General features: G+C 53.3%; 1 protein-coding gene across 9 annotated transcripts; it reads right to left on the reverse strand.

Moving 5' to 3' along the window:
* Positions 1-8,481: 8,481 nt before the first annotated feature.
* Positions 8,482-23,927, reverse strand: Pdlim7 (PDZ and LIM domain 7). 9 transcript variants are annotated; one of them, XM_010622047.3, is made up of 13 exons: positions 22,934-23,927; positions 21,661-21,777; positions 19,387-19,538; positions 19,280-19,310; positions 18,705-18,895; positions 17,935-18,071; positions 17,774-17,810; positions 16,799-16,869; positions 16,421-16,661; positions 15,586-15,766; positions 9,152-9,272; positions 8,946-9,061; positions 8,482-8,809 (listed from the first exon to the last, which is right to left on the reverse strand). In XM_010622047.3, the coding sequence occupies exons 2-13, from the start codon at positions 21,661-21,663 to the stop codon at positions 8,723-8,725; spliced, it is 1,368 nt and encodes a 455-aa protein (XP_010620349.1). In that variant the 5' UTR covers positions 21,664-21,777; positions 22,934-23,927; the 3' UTR covers positions 8,482-8,722. The 9 variants fall into 9 exon arrangements, with proteins under 9 accessions (XP_010620349.1, XP_010620342.1, XP_010620343.1 ...); XM_010622040.3 differs by lacking the exon at positions 21,661-21,777 and having other exon boundaries at positions 22,934-23,925; XM_010622041.3 differs by lacking the exon at positions 21,661-21,777 and having other exon boundaries at positions 16,799-16,860; positions 22,934-23,924.
* Between the last annotated feature and the right edge of the window lie 14 nt (positions 23,928-23,941).

The raw sequence follows: 23,941 nt of genomic DNA on the forward strand, positions 1-23,941 counted from the left end.
CTCGGTCCTAGCGCCGCCCCAGCCCGGCCGAGGGGGTTGGTCTGCTCCCTTTTCCCGGCCCGCCCCCCCTTCCCGGCCTGCCCCGGGGCGGCCCTACGCCCCTATCCCACAGCTGGGACGAGGGCGGTACCCGAAATTCAAATTACCCCTCTGCTCTGCGGACTGTCCGGCTCACGTCCCAGACCCAAACCTACCTCGACCCCGTCCCCAACCTAGGCATCTGTCCTTGTCCCCAGCTCCAACCCCAGCCAGGTCCCCACCGCACCCTACCCAGCTCCACCGTCATCGTCATGCTGTGCTCCCCTTTCCCAGGCCACAATCGAGCCAGCCTCACCCTTGCTTAATTAATCTTCATTGCAGCCTCACCCCACTCCCAGGTCCATCCCACCCTACATTAAACCTATTTCTATTCCAGCCCCTAGCCCATCCCGATTCATTTGCCAGCTCATGACTGGCCTGCTTGCACCCCGTGTCCTTTCTGAAAGAATGGGTCCATCGCCATCACCATCCATTGCTGTCGTAGCCCAACCCCACATTCAACCCAATTCCTTTCCCACCTCAGCTCCAACCCGGTCCTCAACTCTAGGTTTAGAGTGCCAGCTTCCACCTATTCCCCACGCCTCCCTCCCGTTACACCCTCCTCAGTCCAGCCCAGCCCATTTTAGTCCCACCCTGATCCCAGTTCCTATCACCCAGCCACCCCTGCTCCAGGGCTGTCCCAGGCCCAGCCCTGCTCGCCAGCCCATCATTCCCCGCCTCTCCTCCTGCTCACCTGTGTCCTTCCAGATGAGGCCAGCCTAGGAAATCCTTTGTCTTATCTCTCAACCCTCATAACTCCCAAAGGATCCTGGCACAGTCCTGGAAGCAGCATCTAACCCCAGACTCCCAAGGACACTCCAGGGCCAGCTCTGGGACACCTTTATTTCCCAGAGCTCTGAGCATGGAAAGTGAAGTGGACACCACTTCCAGGGCCTCCTGGAACATCTCTATTCTTTTTGAGGTGTGGAACCATGAAGCCTTCCACAATCCTCCATCACTGCAGTGCCTCCCAATCCGTCTTCCATCTTCCAGTGGGTGGGCATCAGAACATGAGCAAATCTCACTTGGCTCAGCCCAGGATGTGGAGGTGATGATTCCAGCGGAGCCTCTGAGTTCTGAGTTGGTAACTGAGTAAGATAATCAGCTATGCTAACGGGAAAGCAGCATGTGCACTTATTTACTCCAGTGCTTGGAGTAGGGGGAGCTCTTTTAAAGTCAAAACATTTCACAGGACCTGACTCAGGGACTCTCTATGCCCCCATGTCTATGGATCCCTAACCCCGGCAGTGTCTCCACCACTCCCACTTAGAATGAGGCTCAGACCCAGTTGCTGTTCGCTGCTCAGTGGCCAGTAGGTACAGTAGGAATATAATGGAGATGGACAAGGGAATGGTGACCGACCAAGGGTGGTATGAAGGGCTAATGGGAGGACACAGCTTCACCAGGATACATGAAGAGTTGGAGACCCTGTAGCAAGGGCTGAGGTGTGCCTGGGAGGAGGAGCAGATGGCAAGGCTTCTGCATCTCGGGCCTTGGCACCTTCCTGCTTCCTTTGACTTGTCCTAGCTCACAGCTCCTCCCACTCCCTCAACCCCTGCTCCCTCCCCAACCTCCTGCTCACTCAATTTCATATCTAAAAATGCTGAAGCCCTGTATGCACATCATCACCAAAGCTCTCCCTTCCTCAAATTCCTGCTTCCGCACCGGCCACCTACCAACTCTTCCCAGCCACACCCTCTTTCACCTCTTATTATCTATATTTTTTAATAAATGTTTATTTAGGAACAGTTTTAGGGCTGGGGTGTAGTTCACTGGTAGAGCTCTTGCCTAGTATATATATGGAGGCCCTGGGTTAGATGGGGGCAGGGCAGTTTGGGATTTACAGAAAATTTGCCAAGATAGAGAGCTCCCATAAAACCCACTCCATTTTCCCCATTTTCAGAGAATCAAGGAGGATCCCTGCTTGCACACTCTAGAGCCCACTCCTTACCCTTGGCCCTCCCACATCATCCCCAGCCTACAGTTCATACAGGATTTGTACAAACAACTCTCATCTCTCCTATGTCTTCTTTCTTCCACGCCTCCCCCATGTTCTCTGGCACTGACAGCTCTGGCTATGGTCATCCAGTGCCTTTCGATGACTAAGTTCAGTGGAGCCATTACAATCCTCAGTTTCCTGGACTGGTGGGAGTGGATGGTCACTAGTCAGTCTGTCCTCTGAGCATCCACCTCTTTTCAGCCACCAGATACCCCTGAAATCCACACACCCGTCTTGCTGCGTGGCTGGTTGGTGGGAGTCTTCCTACCAGGCCTTCATATCCACACCCCCAGCATCGATCACCCTTCAAGTCACTGACATGTCAGTCTCTGCCACCCCCAGAGCTCCACACACACACTGAGAGGCTGGTCCAATGGCTTCTGGGTTCCTGGCGTGGAAAAGATAAGAACAAGAGAGGATTTGGGTCCAGAAATGGGTTCCTTGCTGCATGACTTTGGCTAAAATATCTCCTCTCTCTGAGTTTCCTCTTGAGGACCTGTTGTAAGGACAAATTGGACTGGATGGAGGCTTAGAAAATGGGAAACCTCCTCCCATTCTCCTGGCAGCCTTGCCCTCCACCCCCACCATTAAGCTCTGTGTTCCCCCCTGACTTGAAGGGAAGGTTTTGAGGCTGAGAAGCACGTGGGCTTGGGACTTTGCAGAATCAGTGGGTAAAGCCTTCTCTAGCTTCATCCTGCCACCGTCTCTGCAAGATCCTACCAAGCACACCTTCAAAAGTGCCCCCTCATCGTGCCAGAGCGCACAGCGCTTCCCAGGCATCCGCCCCTGGCACTGAGCCCTTTCATTCACCACATTAGCTCTGCTCCTGACAGCTTCCTGCCCCACCCCCTTGCTCTGCTAATGGTGTGACCTCAGACTGGTGTGAGGACTTTTTTTTCCCTGTAGTTCTGGGGATGGAATCAAGGCAAATGCTCTATACCATTGAGCTATAGCCCCCACCTAGCTTGAGGAAAGTGCATAAAATGTTAACAGTGCATAGTAGGCGCTATGGATGTGTTAGCTGTTACTACTGTTTTACAGCTGAGAAATTCAAGGTTCAGAGAGGGACAGTGACTTTGCTCAGAGGCACACAACTGGTAAACAGCAAAGTCTAGATGGAAACCCGGGTCTGTCCAGTGTCTCTTCAGCGCACTGCACATCCCCCCTGCTACTTCTTCTATCACTCCCCATTTCCACACCCAGGGACAGGGTGGCCCAGAGTGTGGTCAGAAGTAGTTCTGGAGGCTACAGGCTGTGAGGTCGGGAAAGGAGTCCAGGGCTTCAGGTCCTGGCATGGAGGGGCGGAAGTGCAGCAGACATCTGTGGTCAGACCTGCTTAGCATCCTTGCTCCTGTCTTCTAGACGAGTTTCACTACAGGCTCCAGAGGGAGCATGTGACCCAGGCCTGATGGGTCAGATTCAGTGATTATGTTAGGGATGAAATCGAAATCGTGACACAAGTCAGCCCAAAGGGTATCAGCCCTGGGACTTTTGCAGGGCCCTGGTGGCACCTGGGTGTAAATCTAGCACCCTAGAAGGCTGAGGCAAGATGATCACAAGTTTGAGCCCAGCTTGGATAACTTAGAGACTTAGTGAAACTGTCTCAAAACAAAAAATAAAAAGTGCTGGGGGATAGTGTAGTGCAAAGGCCCTGGGTTCAATCCCCAACACTGTGGGGAGGGAACAAAAGCCTTTCTCTGGCTACTGGGGCTGCTGAGCTGGCAGCATGTGGGCCTGGGGTTGATGGGGGCCTATCTCTCTCAGTAATGGGTAATGCCGCCTGAGAATGAAGCCAGCACTGAGGAAAGCAGCACTGAGCCTAGGAGCAAAGAGAATACAAGACAGATACCTGTGGGTACTGGATCTGGCTGATCCAGCCTCATCTGAAGTTGTTAACTATTTCAGGCAAATTATCTTTGGTTTTTCTTAAACTAGTTTAAATTTCAGTAATCTAACTGATTTCTTAGTACTGATCATTTTCATCACTGGGAAGGGACGTGGGTAGAACCTGAATTGTCCTTCTAGTATCCTCGGTCCCTGAGCAAGACAACCCAGTCTGGCTCTGAGGTCCTCACTGATCCCTCTGAAGTGACACTCCTCGCACAGTATCACAAGCATCTGGCCTCCTGAGTTCTCCCTGTGCTCCAACTTGGCAAGCTTCTTGTTTCACTATGATTCCCCCTGAATCCTGAAGTCCTTTTCTCCTCCCACTGGGGAGGAGGTCAGAGTTGGCTTTGGATTCAGGCCACCTTCTACTCCCTGGGTGACCTGTAGCCAGACACTTAAGCCCCTGGCCTCAGCTCTGTATCATGAAGGCTGCTTTGGAGTTAGGGATTATGGGTGCCTTCTGTGTGTACCAAGCCATGTGGGGCCCAGCACTGAGGAGGCAGCGACAGAACATCAGTTCTGGTGAAACAGTACCTCACCCTCCACCGCCTCTCTCCCTGCTGACTTCAAATGAGCTCAAGCCGGTGGGAGCTGGAAAAAGCCCCTCCCTTGCCTGCTGCCTTTCCAGTTGCCCACTCAGCTCCCTGCCATGGGCTCTGCCCCCTCAGTGGGGGACACTGCACTCTCGAAGGTTGTTAATGGTCTCCCTGCCTGGAACAAAGATATTCATTTTCCCAGACCCTGTAGCCTCCACCCACACAGCCTTGTACCCCACTTTGGGAACACAGTGATCCTTACGGCCCTGTGGTGACAGGGATGGGAGGGGATAGGAGAGGCTAGATGGTTTAGGGGGTAGTATCTTGACCTTTGATCCTTGGAGTAACAGTTCCGGGTCATTCCAGGAGGGTGGCTCTGGATAGGTCAGTTTTTCTCTTCAAGCCTCAGTTTTCCCATCTAAAACATGAGTTCGTTAACATCCTTCTTCCCAGGCATGGTGGCACACACCTGTAATCCCTGCTACTCAGGAGTCTGAGGCAAGAGGATCACCAGTTCAAGGTCAGCCTGGCCAATAAATCAAAAAATTTTAAAGTGTAAGCTCAGTGATAGAGCACTCCTAGGTTCAATCCCTAGTATCACAAAAAGACATCAATTTTTAAGGAAAGGATGATTAAATGTCACGTGATTACTTTCTCAGCATATAGAATGCAGAGTGAGGTAGCCAATCAGATTCCTTTTATTGTGCTGGGTGTGCTAGCACATGCCTATAGTCCTAGTACTGCCTATAGTTCCAGCACTTGGAGGGTTGAGGCAGGTGGATTGCTGTAAGTTCCAGGCCAGACAGTCCAGAAAAAAAATTCCTTTGTGTGTATGTGCATGTGTGTATGTGTGGTACTGAGGATTAAAACTAGGGTCTTTGTACTAAGCTATATCCTCACCCCTTTTTAAAATTTTGAGACAGGATCTTGCTAAGTTGCTAAACTCCCCAGGCTGGGGTTGAATTTGCTATCCTGCTTCAGCCTCATGAGTGCTGAGATTATAGGCCTGAACCACCATGTCCAGCTTTCTGTTTTATTTATTTATATCTATTTATTATTATTTATTTGGGGGGGTTGAGACAGGATCTCACTATGTAGTTGAGACTGACCTGGAACTCACTAGGTAGCCCAGACTGGTCTCAAACTCACAGCTATCCTCCTGCTTCAGCCTCCTGAGTGCTGGGATTACAGGGGTGCGCCACCACGCCCGGCCTTATTTTTTAATTTTATTTATTTATTTATTTTTTGAGATAAGGTCTCACTATGCAGTTCAGGCTGGACTTGAATTTACTGTGTAGCCCAGGCTGGCCTTGAACTCAGTGATCCTCCTGCCTCAGCCTCCCAAGTGCTGGGACTACAGGAATGTACCACAATGCCTGGCTGTTTTGTTTGAGACAGTCTTCCTATGTAGCTCAGGTTGGGCTTGAATTTACAATTCTCCTGCTTCAGTCTCCTGAATGCTGGGATTACAAGCATGTGCCACCATACCTGGCTTTCTTTACTCTGTCTTCTTATATTCTCCCCCCACCCACTTTCCCAGTCCTTTGGAAGCCACTTCCCACTTCCTCCCTGCATCCTTGTCCTGGCCTGCTCAGATGACAGTGACCTCCTCTTGGCCCACCATAGCAAGCCTCTTAAAAGAGCTGTCTGCACCCTCTGCTTCCACATCCTCCCTGTCCTCCCCCACCCCTTGTTCCTCTTTAACCCTGGCAGCCGCCCCAGCTCTCAGCTAAACTGATCTGGCAAATGTCACCTTGTTGCAAAACACCACAGGGACTCCTCAGCCTTATCTGCCTGGTTGACATTGTTGGCAACTTCTGGAAACACTGCCCTGCCTGCTTCCCTGCCCTGGAGCTCTCTAGAGGCTGTACTCCTCTCCCCTGGTGGCTCCCTCTGCTTTTTCTGCCCAGTGCTTCAATGTTGGTGTTCCAGGCCTCTCAGTTCTCTGTGTTGAGGCCCTAGCTGTCCTCACACTGAATTTGGCAAATATTTATTATTTGTAAAATAGGATTTACAAAAAGAAACAGTTGCCAATACTAAAAATCCAGCTCTCACATAAAAGTCTGAACCTCTGGATGCTGTCGATATACTGGCCATTCTGGCTGCCCAGCCTGGCATTCCCACAGCTCTTGGTTCAGGATGAAGGCTGTGATCCCGACGAGTCCCCAGCAGCAACTGCCACTAGCCTCCATGCTCCTGCTCGCTTGTATCCATGGAAACTGAGGATGGATTGAGAGGGTTTCATGGTTCAAGAGAAGTGGAAAAGAATACACTTCCTTGTGAAGTGAAAGATAACTGTGTTTAATATTTGGGTTGAAAGAAAATCACATCCCACCTACTTTACTCCTGATGCCACCTGCCTGGGCCCTGCTCCCCAGCTCTCCCCAGGAATCAATTACAAGCTTTTACGTTGAGTGCCCTGAACTGAATCTGAGGTGAATCTAGTCTTGAACCTTCAGCTGCTTCTGGCTGTGTCTCCTAGGCACCTCATTCAGTCATTAAACAAACATATTTTTAGGGATCCACTAAGCCAGGCACTGTTCTAACTCTGGCAGGATATCATGGAAATAAAACACAAACCCCTACACTCATTCTCTAAGGATCCAAGACAGAACACAACCAAGACCCTTAAGGATTTGTGTGTGTGCGTGTGTGCGTGTGTGTGTGTGTGTGTGTGTGTGTGTGTCTGTCTGTCTGCGAGCATGTGCTTACACTGAGTACTGAGCCCAGGCCCTCCTGCATGCTGGGAAAAGGGCCTCACCACTGACTACACTTCTAGCCCTGGTCCCGTGATTGGTTCAAAAGGCCAAAAGATGTGCCTAAGGTCCTCATGCCAGGGACTCTGAAAGGACAGGCACCCATGAGCACAAAGTTGTCCTGGCCTCCTAGTTTGGGGTCCTCTCTTCAGTCCCTCTCCAGGCCAGGCTGGGGACAGGAAAGTTGAGTTTCTCTAGGGTAGTGGAGAGCATAGTTGGAAGCAGAAAGCCCCTGGGAATGACAGGACAACCACCAGAGCCTCCAGTCCTCAAGGTGCCAGACAGCAGATACTTCCCAGTGGGGCACTAGCTAGCATATGGAGTTTAGTGGCAGCCAGTCTCAGGACAGTGCCCTCAGCTTCAGGCCTGGTTTTTAGTCTGGCTTATAGCTCAGATGCTGTGGGACTGTGGTCAAGTTTCTCAACCTGAGCTGCATCTAGAAAATGACCAGGTTGGTGGGATAATCACAAGACCATGTAAACCGTTATCTAGTATATTCTAGATGCCTAACAGAGTCGTCCTTCTCTCCTCTTACCCTCTGGGCCATCACTCTGAGCTCCTGGGACCTGTTACTGGGTCCTATCTCTGCCACTACCTTTCCTTGGCCCCTGTCCTGACCCTTCCTCCCAGCCTCCTTCCTCTCATGTACTTTTTTCACTGCCCTCCGGGCCTCTAAAATACAAACCTCTTTATTACTTCAAACCCTGCCCCGCTCTGAGGAAACAGTCCCAGGCCCTCACCTGGTTACTGTGGCTTCCCAAGACCTGGGACCAGCCTCTCCAGCCGTCTTCTGTCCCATTCTCAAGCATGCAGATGTTGGATCACAGATGGTCCCTCAGGGCTTTACACTGGCTGTGGCTTCTTTGCCCCATCTCTGCAGATCCACTTTCAGCTCCTCCACTGCAGCCTCCAAGCAGGCCAGACCAGTGGCTCTCCTCACATCTGGTACTAGGTCCACCACCTGGGTCCCTTCCTGTGCTACCTCCTCGTGACCATGCACCTTCCCTGTCCTCATCAGGAGGATCATTAAGAACGGCCAGCTCCAAGAAAGCTATCTTTAACCCTGTCATATGCCTCAAACCCCACCATTTCTAGTCTTTTTTTTTTTTGTACCAGGGTTCGAACTCAGGACATCACACTTGTGAGGCAGGAGTGGAGCACCTGAGCTAAATTCCCAGCCCTCCCGCCATTTCTGATGCATGACAGAAGGCACAGAGCACACAGCTGGATATAGGTTTATTGTGGCATCGGAAGTGAACAGGGGCCGGTGTGGCCAGCACCAGAGTGAGAGTGGTGGGGGAAGTGTGTGTGACAAGGGAAGGAGTGAAGAAGTGAGGCAGTGTCCGGGGAACCCCAGGCTTTGGCCAGGAGTGGGGGTTGGGGTACCCACTGCTAACCCCACCAGAAATGTTGGGGCCGACTCCAGATCCTTCACTCTTCTGGCTGGGTGGGGCTGGGGGAGGGGCTCACACGTGGGAGAAGGCGTGGCTCTTGCAAAGGGGCTTGTCCTTCTTGGAATAGAAGGTCTTTCCTTCCAGATTGATCTGACATATCTGGGGACAGCAGAAGTGCAGTCACATGGGGTTGAGGACAGCAGGAGAGCTCCCTTCCCAACCTCACAGGCACCCCACAGGCAGGAGTGGAGAGAAGGCTCCGGGCAGGGTTCAAGCTGAGGGGTGGGGCTCTCACCGCACAAACGAAACACGTATCATGCCAGCTGAAGCCCAGTGCTTCCAGGAAGCGGTCCCCAGCATCGATCTTGAAGTCACAGCCACGGCATTTGGTGCCAAACATCTTTTCATAGTCTGGGGTAGAGGCGGAGAAAGGAGCCTAGATTTACACCTGTCTTTCGCCTCATCCCTTTTTGCTCTCAGTAGGCCATCCCCGCCCTGTACCTCGCTCGCAGTAGGGCGCCCCTTCCTCCATGTAGAAGGCCCTGTTGCGAATGGGCGTCTTGCAGGCAGCGCAGGTGAAGCAGTGCACGTGCCAGGTCATCTTCAGGGCGTGCATGATCTCCTGAGAGGAGGTAACAGTCACTCCATCAGGCTCGGCCCCCTCCACCAGAGTACAGGTCACAGGAAGGTGCCTTCCTCCTCTTCCTGGCAAATACTACGTCTGCACAAGTGCAAGTCCCCCGGCTCTGTGGCCACCTCGGGTCTCCCCGTGGATGTTGGCCTCTCAGCCTCGCCACGTCCACAACTCAGCTCCCAATCTCTGCACTGCACACCTGCTCCTCCGAGTGGATGGTGATCCCATCCTTCTATTGCTCAGGCTCAATCCCTTTCTTGCTCTCACATCGCACGTCAGGTCTACCAGTAAATCCTCTAGGATCCACCTAGAAGACACAGCCATCATCCATCAGCGTCCCTGATGTGAGCTACGGCTGTCTCTGGTCCGAGTGACTGCACAAAACTAGCTTCTGCGCTCCAACCTCTGCTCCTACAGACAACCCCATCCTGGCATCAGTGAATCTCTTCAGCCCACACCAGTGCATATCACTTTCTCAGGACCCTGCCAGGTTTCCTGTTTGTCAGAAAAAGCGGGGTGGGGGGCAGGGATTTAGTTCAGTGGTGCCATACTTACCTTGCAAGTGCAAGGTCCTGAGTTTGATCCCTGGTATTGGGTGGAGGTGGGGGACTGGGGGGAAGTCAAGTCCAATGCAGGGCCCAGAGGCCAGTAGGACTGGCCTGTCCCGTACCCCCACCGCCCACTGCTCGCCTCTCATGTTCCTATCTTGATCCTGTCACCATAAATGCCAGGCACACAGACTTGGTGTTTACACTGGCTATCCCCCGACTGATCACTCTTGCCACAAGTCTCAAGGCTCCCTGGTCCCTCAGCTCCTTTAAATTTCTGCATAGATACCACTGTCCTATATGGCCCCATGGATCACACCAGTAAATTCTTCAGTCTGCCTTCCCTTGCCAGCCTCCTGGCACCTTTTACTCTGCTCCTCTTAACATACTTCTAGATAACTTACTTAACTGTCTCACTGTCTATCCTCCATTCTTCTGGCTACAGTCTTGGGCCAGGAGGGCATGAGGCAGCAAATGCTCTATTAACAGGTCTGTCCCAACACTGTCTGGCTCATACTGACTCCTCATCCATCAGTGGGAGCTGACTTAACCTGGCTCCACTGTAGAGGTTTATGGGATGGGCTCTTGCTAGGGCTGGGCTGTCCATCCCTGGGATCCGCAAGCCAACCAGGACAGCAGCATTCAGATCTAGAGTGGGCAGAGGACAGCATGGGGTGACTTAGCTAATGGTTTTACTTTGTCTGGAGATATGGTTGTTTCCTTGTAAACTTGCCCTTGCAGGACTTCTATAAGAATGGTCCTCCATTTGAGGCCAGGGGTCTCAAATTAATCCTTACAAGGGTTATTGGATTGGGACAGTCATGGAGGAAATTTTCTGCCTGGCTTCTATGGGGAGCATTGACCAGTTCATTGAGGGATGCCTAGATGGCTCAGGTTGAAATCTAGGTATTAAAGTGGAATCTTCTGCTTAAAAAAAATATTTTTTTCCCTTTTTTTCTTGCAGTGCTGGGGATCAAACCCAGTATGTCAAGAATGATAGACACGTGCTCTAGCTACATTCCTACCCTTGTGTTTTACATGATGGCCACTGATTTAGAAATGAAAATGTGGCTAAGCAAGATATAAATGTGAGTGACACCTACTCTCACATGACTTGTTTGTGCCCTCTACATCTATCTCATATATTGTGTGCATCTCATGGGGCCCAGAGGAAGTGACTTGCCCCAGCCCACACAGCCCATAGAAGCTAGAAACAGGTTCTGTGCCCACACCTGGCTAGCTCCAGGGCTGGCTCTTCACTACCTGATGCTGCCTGTTTCAAGGGACAAAGAGTCAAAATGAAGGACATGCGCTTCTATCTGGTGGGAGAGGGAGCTCCTGCAGGGGTGAAGGGGTGGCCAGGGCTGGAGCCTAGAACCGGAAAGCAGTTTTTCTGCCAGTATTTAATAGAACTTGTGGACCAGTTATCAACTTGTTTCTCGCTGCCTGGGTGTACTAAATTTGTCTGCTGCTGGCATCCCTATTGCCCTGGCCCAGGCCCCAGCAGCCTCTAATTCCCTGGCTCCAGCTCTACCTTCCACTCTGCCCCCGAGGAAACTTTCCGAGGCACCTCTGACTGCCTCAGTCACTCAGCTCCAAATCTGAGCTGGCCTTCTGCCCACTTCTGCTTCCTCTAATACTTTTTGCAACATAAGCTATTCCCTCTGCTTGCATCTTCTCTGTGCAAATTCCTACTCATGTTCAAGTTCCACTTAGAGGCCACTTCCATCAAGTGTTTGCTGACCAGTTCTTATGTGGGGCACAGTGCTTGATGCAAACACTCACGGGGAAGGAAGATGACCAAAGGGCTGAGGTGCAGTGGGATAACTGAGGGCGGGGGCTGGCCCGCTAAGGAGGGCGAGTATCAGGGAAGGTGTTCCTGAAGAAGTGATGATAGTTCAGTCCTAGATAAGGAGTAAGGTTAAAAAGGGTGCTAAGAGTGTGCAAAGACCCTGTGGTAGAGGGAAGAGGATTCACTGGTGAAATGGAGAGGGTTAAGTGGCTGGACCAGGAATGAGAAAGACTGGTGTGACTAGCCTCTGCTGTTTTCCCCTATCCTCCAGAGTCTGCTGAAGTCTGCTGAAGCAATCTGACTCCCCCCTGTTACAAACTGAGAGATCCAAGGGCAAGTACGTTTTTTAGTGTGGGCATAAGTAGGGCACAAGGCCAGTGGCTAGGAATATTTCCAAGGAACTGGATAGGGAGAGTCCCTAATGGAATACCTGCCAGATTGGTGAGGTCAGACTCCTGACCCCTGGAAGGGTGAGGTGGGGTTGCTTAAGGTCTGTCTAGAGCTGAGGCCTCCCTGGTATCAGCCTAACTTGGGGGAGAATCAGTGTTTGTCATCGTCTTACTCCAGGACCTAGGAGCTAGCAGGGCCCTCTAAGCCTCCTCTCTAGGGTGTGGGGTGCAAAACCTGCCCCATTCACAAGATTCACCCCACTGATATGAACAGCACCACAGCATGCCAGGTGTGGTGGCGCACGCCTGTAATCTCAGCACTCAGAAGACCGAGGCAGGAGGATTGCTGTGAGTCTGAAGCCAGCCTGGATCACACAGTGAGTTCAGTGGGGGTGTGAACTTATTACATAGGGAGGCCTTGTCTCAGGCAAAACAGAAGAAAACAGGGGCCGGGATGTAGCTCAGTGGTTCCACCACCTGCCTCCCAAGTGCAAGGACCTAAGTTCGATCCCCAGTACCAACAAAACAAAACAAAAACCCAGAAGAGAACAAAAACAACAACAACAACAACAACAACAAAAACGAAAAGCACCACAGCAGAGCTTTGGCCACATGTGGCAGCCCTACTTCTGGGTCCAGAAATGGAGAAGTGTGAAGCGAGGTGAGCCCCAGGTGAGAGGAAAGGGTCTGGGACCGCTCCCAGCCTGGTGCTCATGCTCTGGGCCACCTTGGGCAGTTTTTTCCCTTCTATGGTCCTCAGTTTCCATATATGTATAGCCAGAACCCACTCCGCTTGTCAACCCTGACTGCACTGTCTTCTTTTCCCCTACAGACAAAGAACACTCAGCCTGTGATACCCTCCAAGTCCCCACCCTCACTACGAGCGCCTGGGGTCAGAGCCACACCTGCCTTGTTCACACCTCGCTCCCGGTGGGATGCACACTGCCTGGGCACAGAGTCCACACTCAGTAAAGGAGACAAATGGGTGAAGATGGACGGCCCATTACTCTAAGCTCTTAACACATGCACATGAGGTCCCAGGGAAGCCCAGCTCTAGGTGACACCTGGTCGGGCTACACTCTGTGCTTAGCTTCTGTGGGAAGAACAAGATTTTGAATCTTGTCTTTGAGTATGAATTTCTGCCTTTCCCACTTTGCCTGTGTGCTTAAAGCCCCTCAAGCTATCTTCTAGTCTTAACTTTCTCGTGCATTAGAAGCAGCAGACACTGGATTAGCCTCTCAAAAGCCTTTCGTAATGCTGTTCTTTTCTGAGCTGGACAGTTAAAATACAGCTGGCCCTCTGGATCGGTGGGTTCATCCACAGATTTAATCAACCACAGATCAAAAATGTTTGGGAAGCCGGGCGTGGTGGTGCACGCCTGTAATCCCAGCACTCAGGAGGCTGAGGCAGGAGGATCAGAGTTCAAGACCATCGTGGGCTACATAGTGAGTTCCAGGTCAGTCTCTACATAGTGAGACACTGTCTCAAAAAACAAAACAAAAACAAAAATATTTGGGAAAAAATTGCACCTATATTGAACATGTGCAGATATTTCCCTTGTCATTATTCCCTAAACATTATAGTGTAACAACCATTTACATAAAGTTTACATTGTATTAGGTGTTATCAGAAATCTAGAAATGATTTAAAGCATACGGGAAGCCAGGCATAGTGGCTCACACTTGTAATCCCAGTACTGGGGAGGCTAAGGCAGGAGGATTGCTGCCAGGTGGAGGCCAGCCTGGATTACATCATAGTGAGCTCAAGGCCAGCCTGAAGCACACAGTGAGACCCAGTCTCCAAAACAAACAAACAAAACAACATGTGAGAGGGCACTGGTAGGTTACATACAAATACTGCTCCATTTTATGTAAGAGGCTTGAGCATCCTTGGAGTTTGGTTCCTGTGAGGAGTCCCGGAGCCAACAAGTATACTGGACTTTCTGCTTCCCTTGTAGCCCAGGAAGTCATACGATAACAGTTACAGCCAGTGTCATAAAGATGGAAGCCAGTTCCTGTCTTATCTTTGAGTTCAAAGACAAAACCTCATTGGGGCTGGGAATTTGGCTCAGTGGTTCCAATGCCTGCAAGCACAAGGACCCGAGTTCAATCCCCAGTACAAAAAATAAAAGGGGGCAGAAATTTAGCTCAGTGCTGCCTGCAAGGTCCTGATTTCAATCCCCAGTACCAAATGTTAATTGCCCCTTTCCTCTCCTGGCTGGAACAGTAAGACAGGCCTGGGACTTTAAGAGCCATCTGGCAAGCATGACACAATAAGGTTAGAGACAAAGGTCTGCAATGCTAATGATTCTGGAGCAAAAAGGTGAGAAAAGGCTAAGATCCAAAGACACTTTTTTTTTTTAGCTGCTGTTCCAGTCTTGGAATTCCTGGGATTGAAATAACTTTCTCTATTTAAATCTCTTGGCCTGTATAGCAGTTCCTTTTTTATCTTTGTGTGGTTCTGGGGATGGAGTCCAGGGGTACTCTACTGCTGAGCCACATCCCTGGCCCCCTCCCCCACTTCTTTTGAGACAGTTTTGCTATGTAGTCCAGATTGGCCTCAAACTCACAGCCATCCTCCTACCTCAGCATCCCTCATTGCTGGCATTACAGGCATTTGCTACAGCACTCAGTGCATCATTTCCCTTCTTAGGATAATATCATCTTGGTTTCAGAGAACTACTCATCCCTCACTCTCATTGTGGTTGAGGTGGAGCCATTTTACCCTAGGTCCATGGTGGGTGCAACTCAGGCCAGCCAATCGGAGTCACTTAGTTCACATCAGGTGAACTAGTGTGGCCCAAACTAGGCCATGAGCAACAGCACTGGGACTTCTGATACACCAGCTGGGAAAGAGGTGCTCTCTTAGTTTGTGGTACAGGGATGGGGACATGGAACTACGGAAGTACGGATGCACTATCTTTGCCACCTTCCAGGGAAAAGTATCCTGGGGAATGAAGCCAACACAGGTGAAAACAGAGGCGAGTGAGTCCTGATGACCACAGCATCTGTATTCTGCTGGGCCTGACATACATTAGTGCCTTGGGCTATCCAGTTATTTGAGTAGCTGCACGTAAAGATCCAGGGTTCAATCCCTAGCTCTCCCCTGCCCAAATAAATGTAAAGCCAACTACATCAATAATCACCCACCCTCCTTCCTTCCTTCCTTCCTTTTTGTACCAGGGATCGAACTTGGGACCTTGTGCTTGCAAGGCAGGGAGTGAAATCACTGAGCTAAATCCCTGGCCCTTTTTTTTTTGGTACCGGGAATCGAACTCAGGACCTTGTGCTTGCGAGGCAGACATGGTGCCACTGAGCCAAATCCCCAGCGAGTCAATACATTTCTTTAAAAAAATTTTTTTTTCCAGTACTGGGGATGGAACACAGGGCCTTGTGCATGCAAGACAAGTGCTCTACCTCTCAGCTACATGCTGCTCTATTAGATTACATATAATCTGAAGAGCTCACGTAGACAGAGCCCCAGGTTTGATATTTGCTCAGCAACACTCCTCAGTGCTGACAGATTTCAGATTCGCCTTCCTGACTGGTCACCCACCCACCAACCCCACTCACGCCTGTGATCTTCTTCTTGCACTTGGCACAGCTGGGGGCGTAGCGCACATCATAGCAGGGGGGGCAAAAGATAGCCCCTTTTTCCTCAAAGAAGCCACCCTCCTCCAGGATCTTTCCACACTGGCTGCACACAAACTCCTCCGGGTGGTATGCATGGCCCAATGCCACCAGGTATCGGCCCCTGGAAGGAGGTAACAGAAGGAACATATGCAGATAAGGTAGGAGTTTCAAATAGGCTCAGGAAGAAAATTGGCCAGGGTCACACACAACAGTGATGAAGCTTAAAGGGGGCCAGCTTGGTCACACTGCACTGCTTTGATGACAGGAGAGTTTCGGAGCCAGGAAAACTGAATGGGAGCTGATGGCTTGAACCTAATGAGACACCCCGGAGGGACTATGCCCTAGGACAAAGGAGGCCAGCATGCTGCTGAACACCAGTGCAGATCCTGTCTTGTCTATCTGGCCTGGGGCAGAACCTGCAACTCTGACAGCAGAGGCTTAGCAGAGACTGAGTGAACAGGGGTAGTAAGATGCAGAAGGGCCAGGAAGGGACAGGTCCTTCCTTGTCCAGGGAGCAGTTAGTCTAGCAATGTAGCTTCAGGGCGTTGCTGGCACTTTACTCCATTTCACTGGGGCAAACTTTGCTAGAGGGTGGTGTGGATGGGGTCATGGGGAGGGGTACATAGTGCGGGATTAAGAATCTGAACACCCAGGCCAGGGCCCTAACCCAACTCCAACTGGCAACTCAGTCCTCACTCTCTCCCAGTAGCAGCTGAGACAAGACAGGTGGGCAGGACAGAAAAAGCCAGGGCAGGGAGGGCAAAGGGCCACCCACCGGATGACCTTGTGGCACTGGTGGCACACGGGAGTCTTGCCATTGTTGGCTCCTCCAGTGCCCCCTCCAGCAGCGGCCTGCACGATGGAGGTGCGGTTCTGCAGAGGTGTGGGTGTGGCTGGCTGGCTGTGCCGGGTCAGCACCGTGCTTGTTTTGTCCGGGGCATAACGCTCAGCAAACGCAGGGTCCACAGCCCAGGGTGGGCGGCTGGTGGGGCTGGGGGTGGTGGGGCCTGCTAGGGCTGAGGAAAGTGGCTCTAGTGGGGGTGCCCAGGGACCCCAAAGGATGGAGGATAGAACCCAGGGCAGTATAGGGGAACCCACACCCCATGTCTCTGGTGGCTACCCACCCTTCCCCAGGTCAAGTCCACTCTCTCACCAGGCCAAGGATCCTGGGGTGTCGCTGAGGCTGGGGCTGGGGTTTCTGTCCTGGGCACCTGGCTGCAAGATCTGCCATTCAAGGCTGTGTATGGCTGAGGCTCCTGGCATGCCCCCCTGCCCCCAATCTCAGTCCTGCTGGCCCCATGGGAGATGCCTGCATGCATGAGAGTTGCTAGGCTGAACTCTGGGTCCCTCTGGGGTAGGGATGAGAAGGGCTGCTTCTCACAGCTAAATTCCAGCTATGTGGTCTGTTGTACAGGACTGGGAGGTGGAGCAAGGTTCCCACTCTTGGGATAACTCCTGGGGCTCCTCTCAGCCCACAGAGTCACTGTGGTGAGGTACGGCCCTCCCACTAACACGAGACTGGCAGGGCCCACGTTGACTCTGAACCACCAACACCCCCATACCCAAAATGCAAACCAGTCCCACAAAGATAGAAGACAGAGGCAGAGAAAGCAGGTTGAGAATGTTTATTTCCATGCTGAAAGGCAGCAAAGCCCTGGCACACAGCAGTACCATAGGACAAGGAGGGAAGGCAATGTCAGACGAAGCCAGGTCCCGTGCCAGGTGGGCTGCTGGGGCCATTCCAGCAGGAGGCTTAGGCCAGAGGCAGAAAAGGGACAGGTGAGATAGGCAGATGCTAGAGCATCATGGCCAGGAGGAACACAGAGAGGTAAAGAGAGCAGCCCGCTGGAGAGGGTGGGCTATGACTGCACGTTGAGCACGTGGGCAGAGCGCTGGTGGTGCCAGTCCCGGAGGCGGGTGTAGCGTGGGCTCTGTAGCTCCAGGACATACTTTTCCCTGAGGGGCAGAGAGAGGAGAAGGAAGTGAAAGCAAGGAGAGATGCAAGGGAGGGAGGGAGGGAGGGATGAAGGAAGGAAGAAAAGGAAGAACGAAGTGCTTTGGCTGGAGGGGGCCAGGAGCAGTCAAAGGATCAGTGGCTGGGAGGCAGGGGTGAGTACTAGCCTATTACCTTGATTTCTTCAGATGCTCCTCATCCGGGTCTTGCACTGGGAGAGCAGAGGCAGACATTGACCAAGAGAAAGGAGGGTCACCCCAGGCTTTGAGTCCCCACAGAGGGTCAGGCCTAGGCCACGGCTAGGAGAGTCTGCCCTGCCCTGGGCTGGCACTTACTGAACTCGGTGCCCGTGAGGTGGGCGAGGATGCGGAAGGAGCGGGACTGGCCTGTCCCAGGCCGCGGCCGCCAGTCCTCGGTATTCTCCATCAGCCGCTGCTTGCTGGCATCGGGGACCAGCGGGCGGAGCGGCTGTCTGTAGGAAGGTGGGGAGCTCAGAACCTGACGCTGCTGTGGGGCAGTAGAGGTAGCCCCTCCCAGGGTTTGTGCCCGTGGGTTATGGTGACAGCTGAGAGGGGTAAGGTGAGACCAAGGGCCCTGCTGGGGTGGGGTGGGAAGTGAGAGAGGGCAGGAGGGTAGCCAGGGTATGGAGGGGCTACCACCCAGAGTGACGAAAGGAAGGAGAAAAGGAACAGGCAGAGGGGGCTCACTGACTTGTCAGGGGTCTGCACCTGTGAAGGAAACAGACAGATGGACAGATAAAGGGACAGACAGGGAAAGGAAGAAAGATGGGGAAGGGTGGGGGGTGCAAGGCAGCAGAATATCTGGGGCTCAGCTGGCTCAAAGCCACACCTCAACCCCAGGCCGCAGGCAGAGGCAGGAGGGGGCTTGGCTCATTCAGAGACCTGGATAGCGCCTTCTCTGAAACAAATCCCTTAGGAGGGGCCCCGTGCCTGCAGTCCCCAACCCGACCACCAGGGGTCGCTGCCGCACGGTTCCCGCCGGGCTGGGGCTGGGGCTGGGGCTTAGCGCAGACGGAGCAGCAGTGTGCAGCGGGCCCGGGGCCAAGAGAGGACTGGACAGCGTGGCCGGGCAGGGGCTGACGTACCCATTCTGCTGTGGGGCGCTGTCAGCGTGCAGGGGTGCCCCAAAGGGTCGGGCCGTCTTGTTGAGGGAGGCACTGGGCGCAAAGGTGTACCGCGGGGGGTCCGCGGCGGGGGCCAGGGCCTGGGCAGAGACAGAGCCAGGCAGGGCCAGGGCAGGAGTGGGTGGGGACCTAGGTGGAAGTGGGGCGCCCCCCTGGAAAGGACAGCAGCAGCTCCAGCTCCACCCCCACACATCTGGCCAAAGGCTCTGTTGAAGGGGGTGACTCGGGTTTCAAGGGGCCCATTTGGGAGCGATGATCTCAGCCGCCATGGCCAAGGGAGAACCAAGAGTGGGCGGGTGAGCGCGCAGCACAGGCCGGTAGGAAGGAGGCAGGCGGACAGACAGGCAGACATGCGTGTGCCCAGACCGTGCGGCAGCCCCTAGGTCCACTCCTAGCTCTCCAGACCCTGCCTATTTTGGCATCTAGCCTCAGACCTCGGCAGGATGGAAGTACCCAGGTCACACCCAGGAGCCAGTCAGCTCAGGAGTCCACGCCCCTCCCACCCGCAGCCCAGATGTCCCCAGCCCACAACCTACCTTCTGTGGTTTGCTCTGAACTGGCTGAGACCTGGAAGAAAAGGGAAAGCGATGATGGCAGGTCACGCCAGAGGGTATCTCCACCCCCAGGCAGCCAGGGCCCACACCTGCTGAGACCCAGGCTAAGGCGCTCCCCACAGGCACGGATCTTGTTCTGGGCTTCAATGTGCGTGAGGCTCCCTGCATTCTCGCCATCGATGCTCAGCAACCAGTCGCCCACTGCCACGCCAGCCTGTGCAGCTTTGCCACCAGGAGTGAGCTGTGGAGAGGAAGGATCTAGAGCCCAGAGACCTGCAGTCATCACTTCTTTAGGTAGCTGATGGATACTCAAGGGACCTGGGGAGTGTACTCACTGAAACCACACAATTTCTTCTGTCACCCACGCCCCTCCCTCATAGCCCAGATATGCTATGACATCAACAGCTACCCTGAGGCTAAAACCCAAGCTTCTGGCTAATGACCACAGCCTTTGGAGGCCCTGCTGGCCTTCTGCCCAGACCGGTCCACCTACCAGTATGCCCTCTAGTTTGTGCATGTGGCAGCTTCATCCCTGGCACTGCTGGGTGCATTCACTGACCTCTTTCACCGCTAGCACCCAGTTGTAGGGCCTTCTGCAGGAATCTGCCTGGACCCCAAGAAGAACCAGGAATATGGGCAGGTTCCCTGTGAACGGTGCCTAAACATGGCCCAATGTGTCACCTGGTGCTTTGTAGGCTGGAAACAGTGTCCCCCCATACCCAGTTCTTTAGGCTCTGAGTTGGGAATCCCTGGTTTTTGAGGTAAATGAAGGGATCGAGCAGGCTGGGTAGGGCAGCGGCCATTTGCATTAGCTGATGATTTCTGGGAAATGGTGAGCCTCAGTCAAAGGAGAACGGAGGCCAGGGTAAGATGCCATTTATCAAGGCCTCAAACACCTCGAGAAAGAAACAAGCTTTGGCCTTGAGTGTAAAGGAGCCACTAACAGTTTTCAGGCCCAGGATGGGGTGTTTCTAGGCTCCTGATAAAGCTGACCCTGACAAAGCCTATTGGGTCTACCTAGCTCAGCCCCAAAAGCACAAGCCCATGAGACTATCCAGCCATCAGGCAAGGGGCCTGGTGCTGCGTTGGACAGACTTAGTTTATATTTCACAGATGGTAGTGCAAATGGGGGTTACGGGCTGCTTGAGGCCCAAAGGGGCACCTTAGCTGGGTTAGTGCACAGCTTGCTGAAGCAGGGAGGAGAGGTGAAGGATTCTAGAGAGATGCTGGAAGCAGAGGGACCAGCACTGGGGCAAAAGGGGGAGCTGGGCTTGACAGCTCTATTTCATGCTTTCAGGGCATGCTAAAAAAGTAGAGAGCTGCTGGCCCCTTCTTCACCTGCTAAATAGAAAATACAGTGTAAGAATAGCAGTTTACATTTACTGAGCACCTATAATTGCTGCATATTGACATGGAATCCTGCGGGAGTCTTCATTTGTATCAACTTCACAGATAAGAAAACAGAGATTTAGCACTTTGCTTCAAGTTACCCACCTAAGAGGCAGGGCTTGGATCTGATCCCAATCCTAAGTCTCCACCACTCCAGGCTGAGAGTGGGGCCAATACACCAAAGGAAGACTCCTTGAGCCCCTGGATGGGTTTGGGGCCTGGATCCCCCATCTCACCTTCATTCAAAACAAACCCCTATAACGGGCACAAGGAAGTGACATGCTTGAAAGGAAGTGACTTATGAAAGGTCTTGGTGAGTCAGTAAAAGGGAAACCTGGTTCAGCCACTCCCTGCTTCTTGGGAGGTGTGGGGTGAGCTAGGAGCAAGGTGGGGGTCTTGGGGTAGGAAGAAGTAGCTGGCTCTAGGAAAAGGGGTGTATTGGGGTTGAGGGATTACTTTCTTCCCTGGAGCAAGGAGCACAGGAAGTACAGGAAGGGTAGGGAAGTGGTCAAAGAGATGGAGATCAAGGCAGGCGAGAGCTCTTGGGGGGAGGTGGCTTGAGGGAAGAGGCTTGGGCCAGGGGCAGGAGTCAGCACAAGGGATTAAGGAGGGGAAAAGCCAGGGGGCTGGACATTATGGATAGGGGTGAGTCAGCCTGAGGGATTCACTGAACTGCCCAACCCCCCAGCCCCAGACATTACCTCATCTCCCAGGCCTACAGCCAGCCCTAGCCCCTCCCTTCTTCCTCCGCTGTGGGGTCAGGGGAGGGATGGGGGGTGGCCCAGCTCAGGAAAGACCACCCCACCCATTAACCATCCACCCCTCAGGGCCTAGATCCAACTCCAGGGCTGGGCTCAACTGGTGGCCCCATCCCCACAGACAAGGAGCCCAGGCCTGGAGTGCCCCCAACAGGCCACAAAGGAAAGGTCATTCTCATTAGTGAAGAAACTAAGGCTAAGAACAGCAACACTCACCATTTTTCCACAAAGGGGGGGATATAGAATAGGCCTGAAGACTGTATAGAAGGTATGTGTGCGTACAGGAACCACTGCCCTCAGTTACCCTGCTCCAGGACAGGTCCCAGGAAAGCCCTGTGGAAGGATACCTGAGAATGCTGCCTGACTGCTTGTCCTGGACACCAAACCCAATTCTCACACATACTCTGCCCTGAGGCCCTCTCAGGTTGGGCAGTGCCTGGAAAACCCTCTGGCCTCCTCTAGGATACGCTTGCCCTGAACTTCCTGCAAATAGCTGCCTGCTCACTAGGTGGCTAGCTCGGCCTCTGGGCAGAGGGGTGTGGAAGCAGGAAGTCCTGGCCTCCTCCTGACCCCTAGGCCAGCAACACCAAACCCACAGGCTGGCCTCATCCAATTTGCTCTGAGTCCCACAACTAGATCCTGTAGCAGGCACTGCAGCCTGATGTCAAGTGAAGGGCCTGCTGATGGGGTTCAGGGGTCCAGGCCTAGGCTAACTCTTTTGGACTCTGTAGTCTAACCACTGTTGGGCATCCCAGATAGAGCTGCGTTCCTGGGCTTATAAGGCAATCCCCCTGCCACAGGGAGGAGCCAGTCCCCAGCTCCACCCCCACCAGACAGATACCCTCGAATTGGAGTCAGAGGCCTACAGCCCTGCCTTGCTACAGTTCTGCTTAGGATCAAAGGCCACCAAGTCCTGAATGAGAACAGGATGGGGATGTTCACTGTCGGGGATGTTCACTGTTGAGGATCTACATAGGCTGGGAAGAGAACCCATTCTCTAACCTCCCCAAATTACAGGCCATCCTATGCCTTAATTCAAATCCCTGCTTTGCCATGGATTTGCTGAATAAGCCCTTCCATCTTTCTAAATTGTATCATTTAGCGAAATAAGATGACAACTGCTAGTCAAAGTGCATTGCCTAGTGTCTAGTGCTACACATTGCTCCTTTGAACTCAGATACTTCCTGGAGATGCAAGGCTCCTACTCTACAGAAGAGCCCCCACCTCCAACCTAGGCCACAGGAGCTTGGCGGAATGGCCTCAAGTACAGTGCAATGCTAGGAAATTTGGGCACTCCTCTCCCAGGATCAAGATCCTGGGCTTACAAGAAAGGCACGGTGCCACTGAGCTAAATCCCTGGGGCAACCATTACATTCCTGAACCTGGACTGCTGGTCTCTGGCTTGTTCCTGCTCAGGTTCCTCTGATCACCCACTGGAGACCTGAGCACCCAGACTCCTGAGGGTGTCTGTTTCCCAACCTAGGCTCACCCGGGAAATGGAGAGGGGCACATTGAAGTCCTTGCCCCCTTGCAGCCGGAAGCCCCAAGGTGCTGGCCCCTCCAGTACTACTTTGAAGGAATCCATGGTGCCTCTCCTGAGAGAGAAGAGACAGTGAGTGGCGGGCATTGCAGGCAGACCCACAGGCAGACCCCAAGATCTGGACACCATCCTTGGACAGGTGCCAGCCAGGCAGAAGATGCTAAGCATACCCAAGGTCGGCAAGTGTAAGTTTTGGCTGGGCCAAACTTAATACCTCACTTAGACAAGGGCAGCCCCCTCTCTCAAGAACTGGAAAGGTGAAGGGACCTCATTAAGGCTCCAGGTTCTTTTCACCCAGGGGTGGTCTGTGGAACTAATTTGGCAGGACCTCCCCCCAAGCCAGCCTGGAGTGTCGGACGGCAGGGTGAGTCAGGCAGGGACCGGCTCTTCTCTCCCCCGCCCCCAGGTCCCGGCAGGCAAGCCGCAGCTGGAGCCTGCTCAGACTATATAAGGCGTGTAAGCTGACACTGCGGAGAGCCTGCGGAGGGAGCACTCAGGGGCTCGGGATGTGAGGGGGAGGGGTGGGGAAGGAGGCGGCTGGAGCGGGTCTTAGCCCTAACGGATGGGTGAAGGCAGGATCCCTGGGTGCTTAAGTGCGGCGTGGGGGGAGCGGAGTGGGGCTCTGCCTCTGCGGAAAGCAGCGAGGGCAGCGACCCCAAGGCGTGGCCAGGAAGGGGATCTATCCTGTAATCCAATGGGGGTAGTGCCACCCGCGTAGGACTGCTCTCACCCCGACTGGACTCAGTTTACCTCTAGTTCCCATGCCCGGGGCACGTCCCAGCCAAAGAAGCGGCGCAGGCGCCAATCCGCCTCGCCACATTCGGCTTCGCGGCAGGAAGGCGGGGGCGGAGGCAAGGGCCAGAGCCCGCGGGAGTAAGCACAGCACTGGCCAAGGTCCCCAATGCCCTCCATGGCCCTCGGCAGGCCCTTGGCTATCGCCTGCCCAGCCCCAGACGC

This window comes from Fukomys damarensis, unplaced genomic scaffold (assembly GCF_012274545.1).
Source record: "Fukomys damarensis isolate Sample0158 unplaced genomic scaffold, DMR_v1.0_HiC HiC_scaffold_9, whole genome shotgun sequence".
Taxonomy (NCBI): Eukaryota; Metazoa; Chordata; class Mammalia; order Rodentia; family Bathyergidae; genus Fukomys; species Fukomys damarensis.

Coding starts and splice junctions, on each gene's coding strand:
- Pdlim7 (XM_010622040.3), bottom strand. CDS start 23,152: ATGCTTAGCATCTTCTGCCTGGCTGGCACCTGTCCAAGGATGGTGTCC. Junction 19,311..19,386: donor CTTAGCCTGGGTCTCAGCAG/GTGTGGGCCCTG, acceptor CTTTTCTTCCAG/GTCTCAGCCAGTTCAGAGCA. Junction 8,810..8,945: donor ATACGTGTTTCGTTTGTGCG/GTGAGAGCCCCA, acceptor TGCTGTCCCCAG/ATATGTCAGATCAATCTGGA.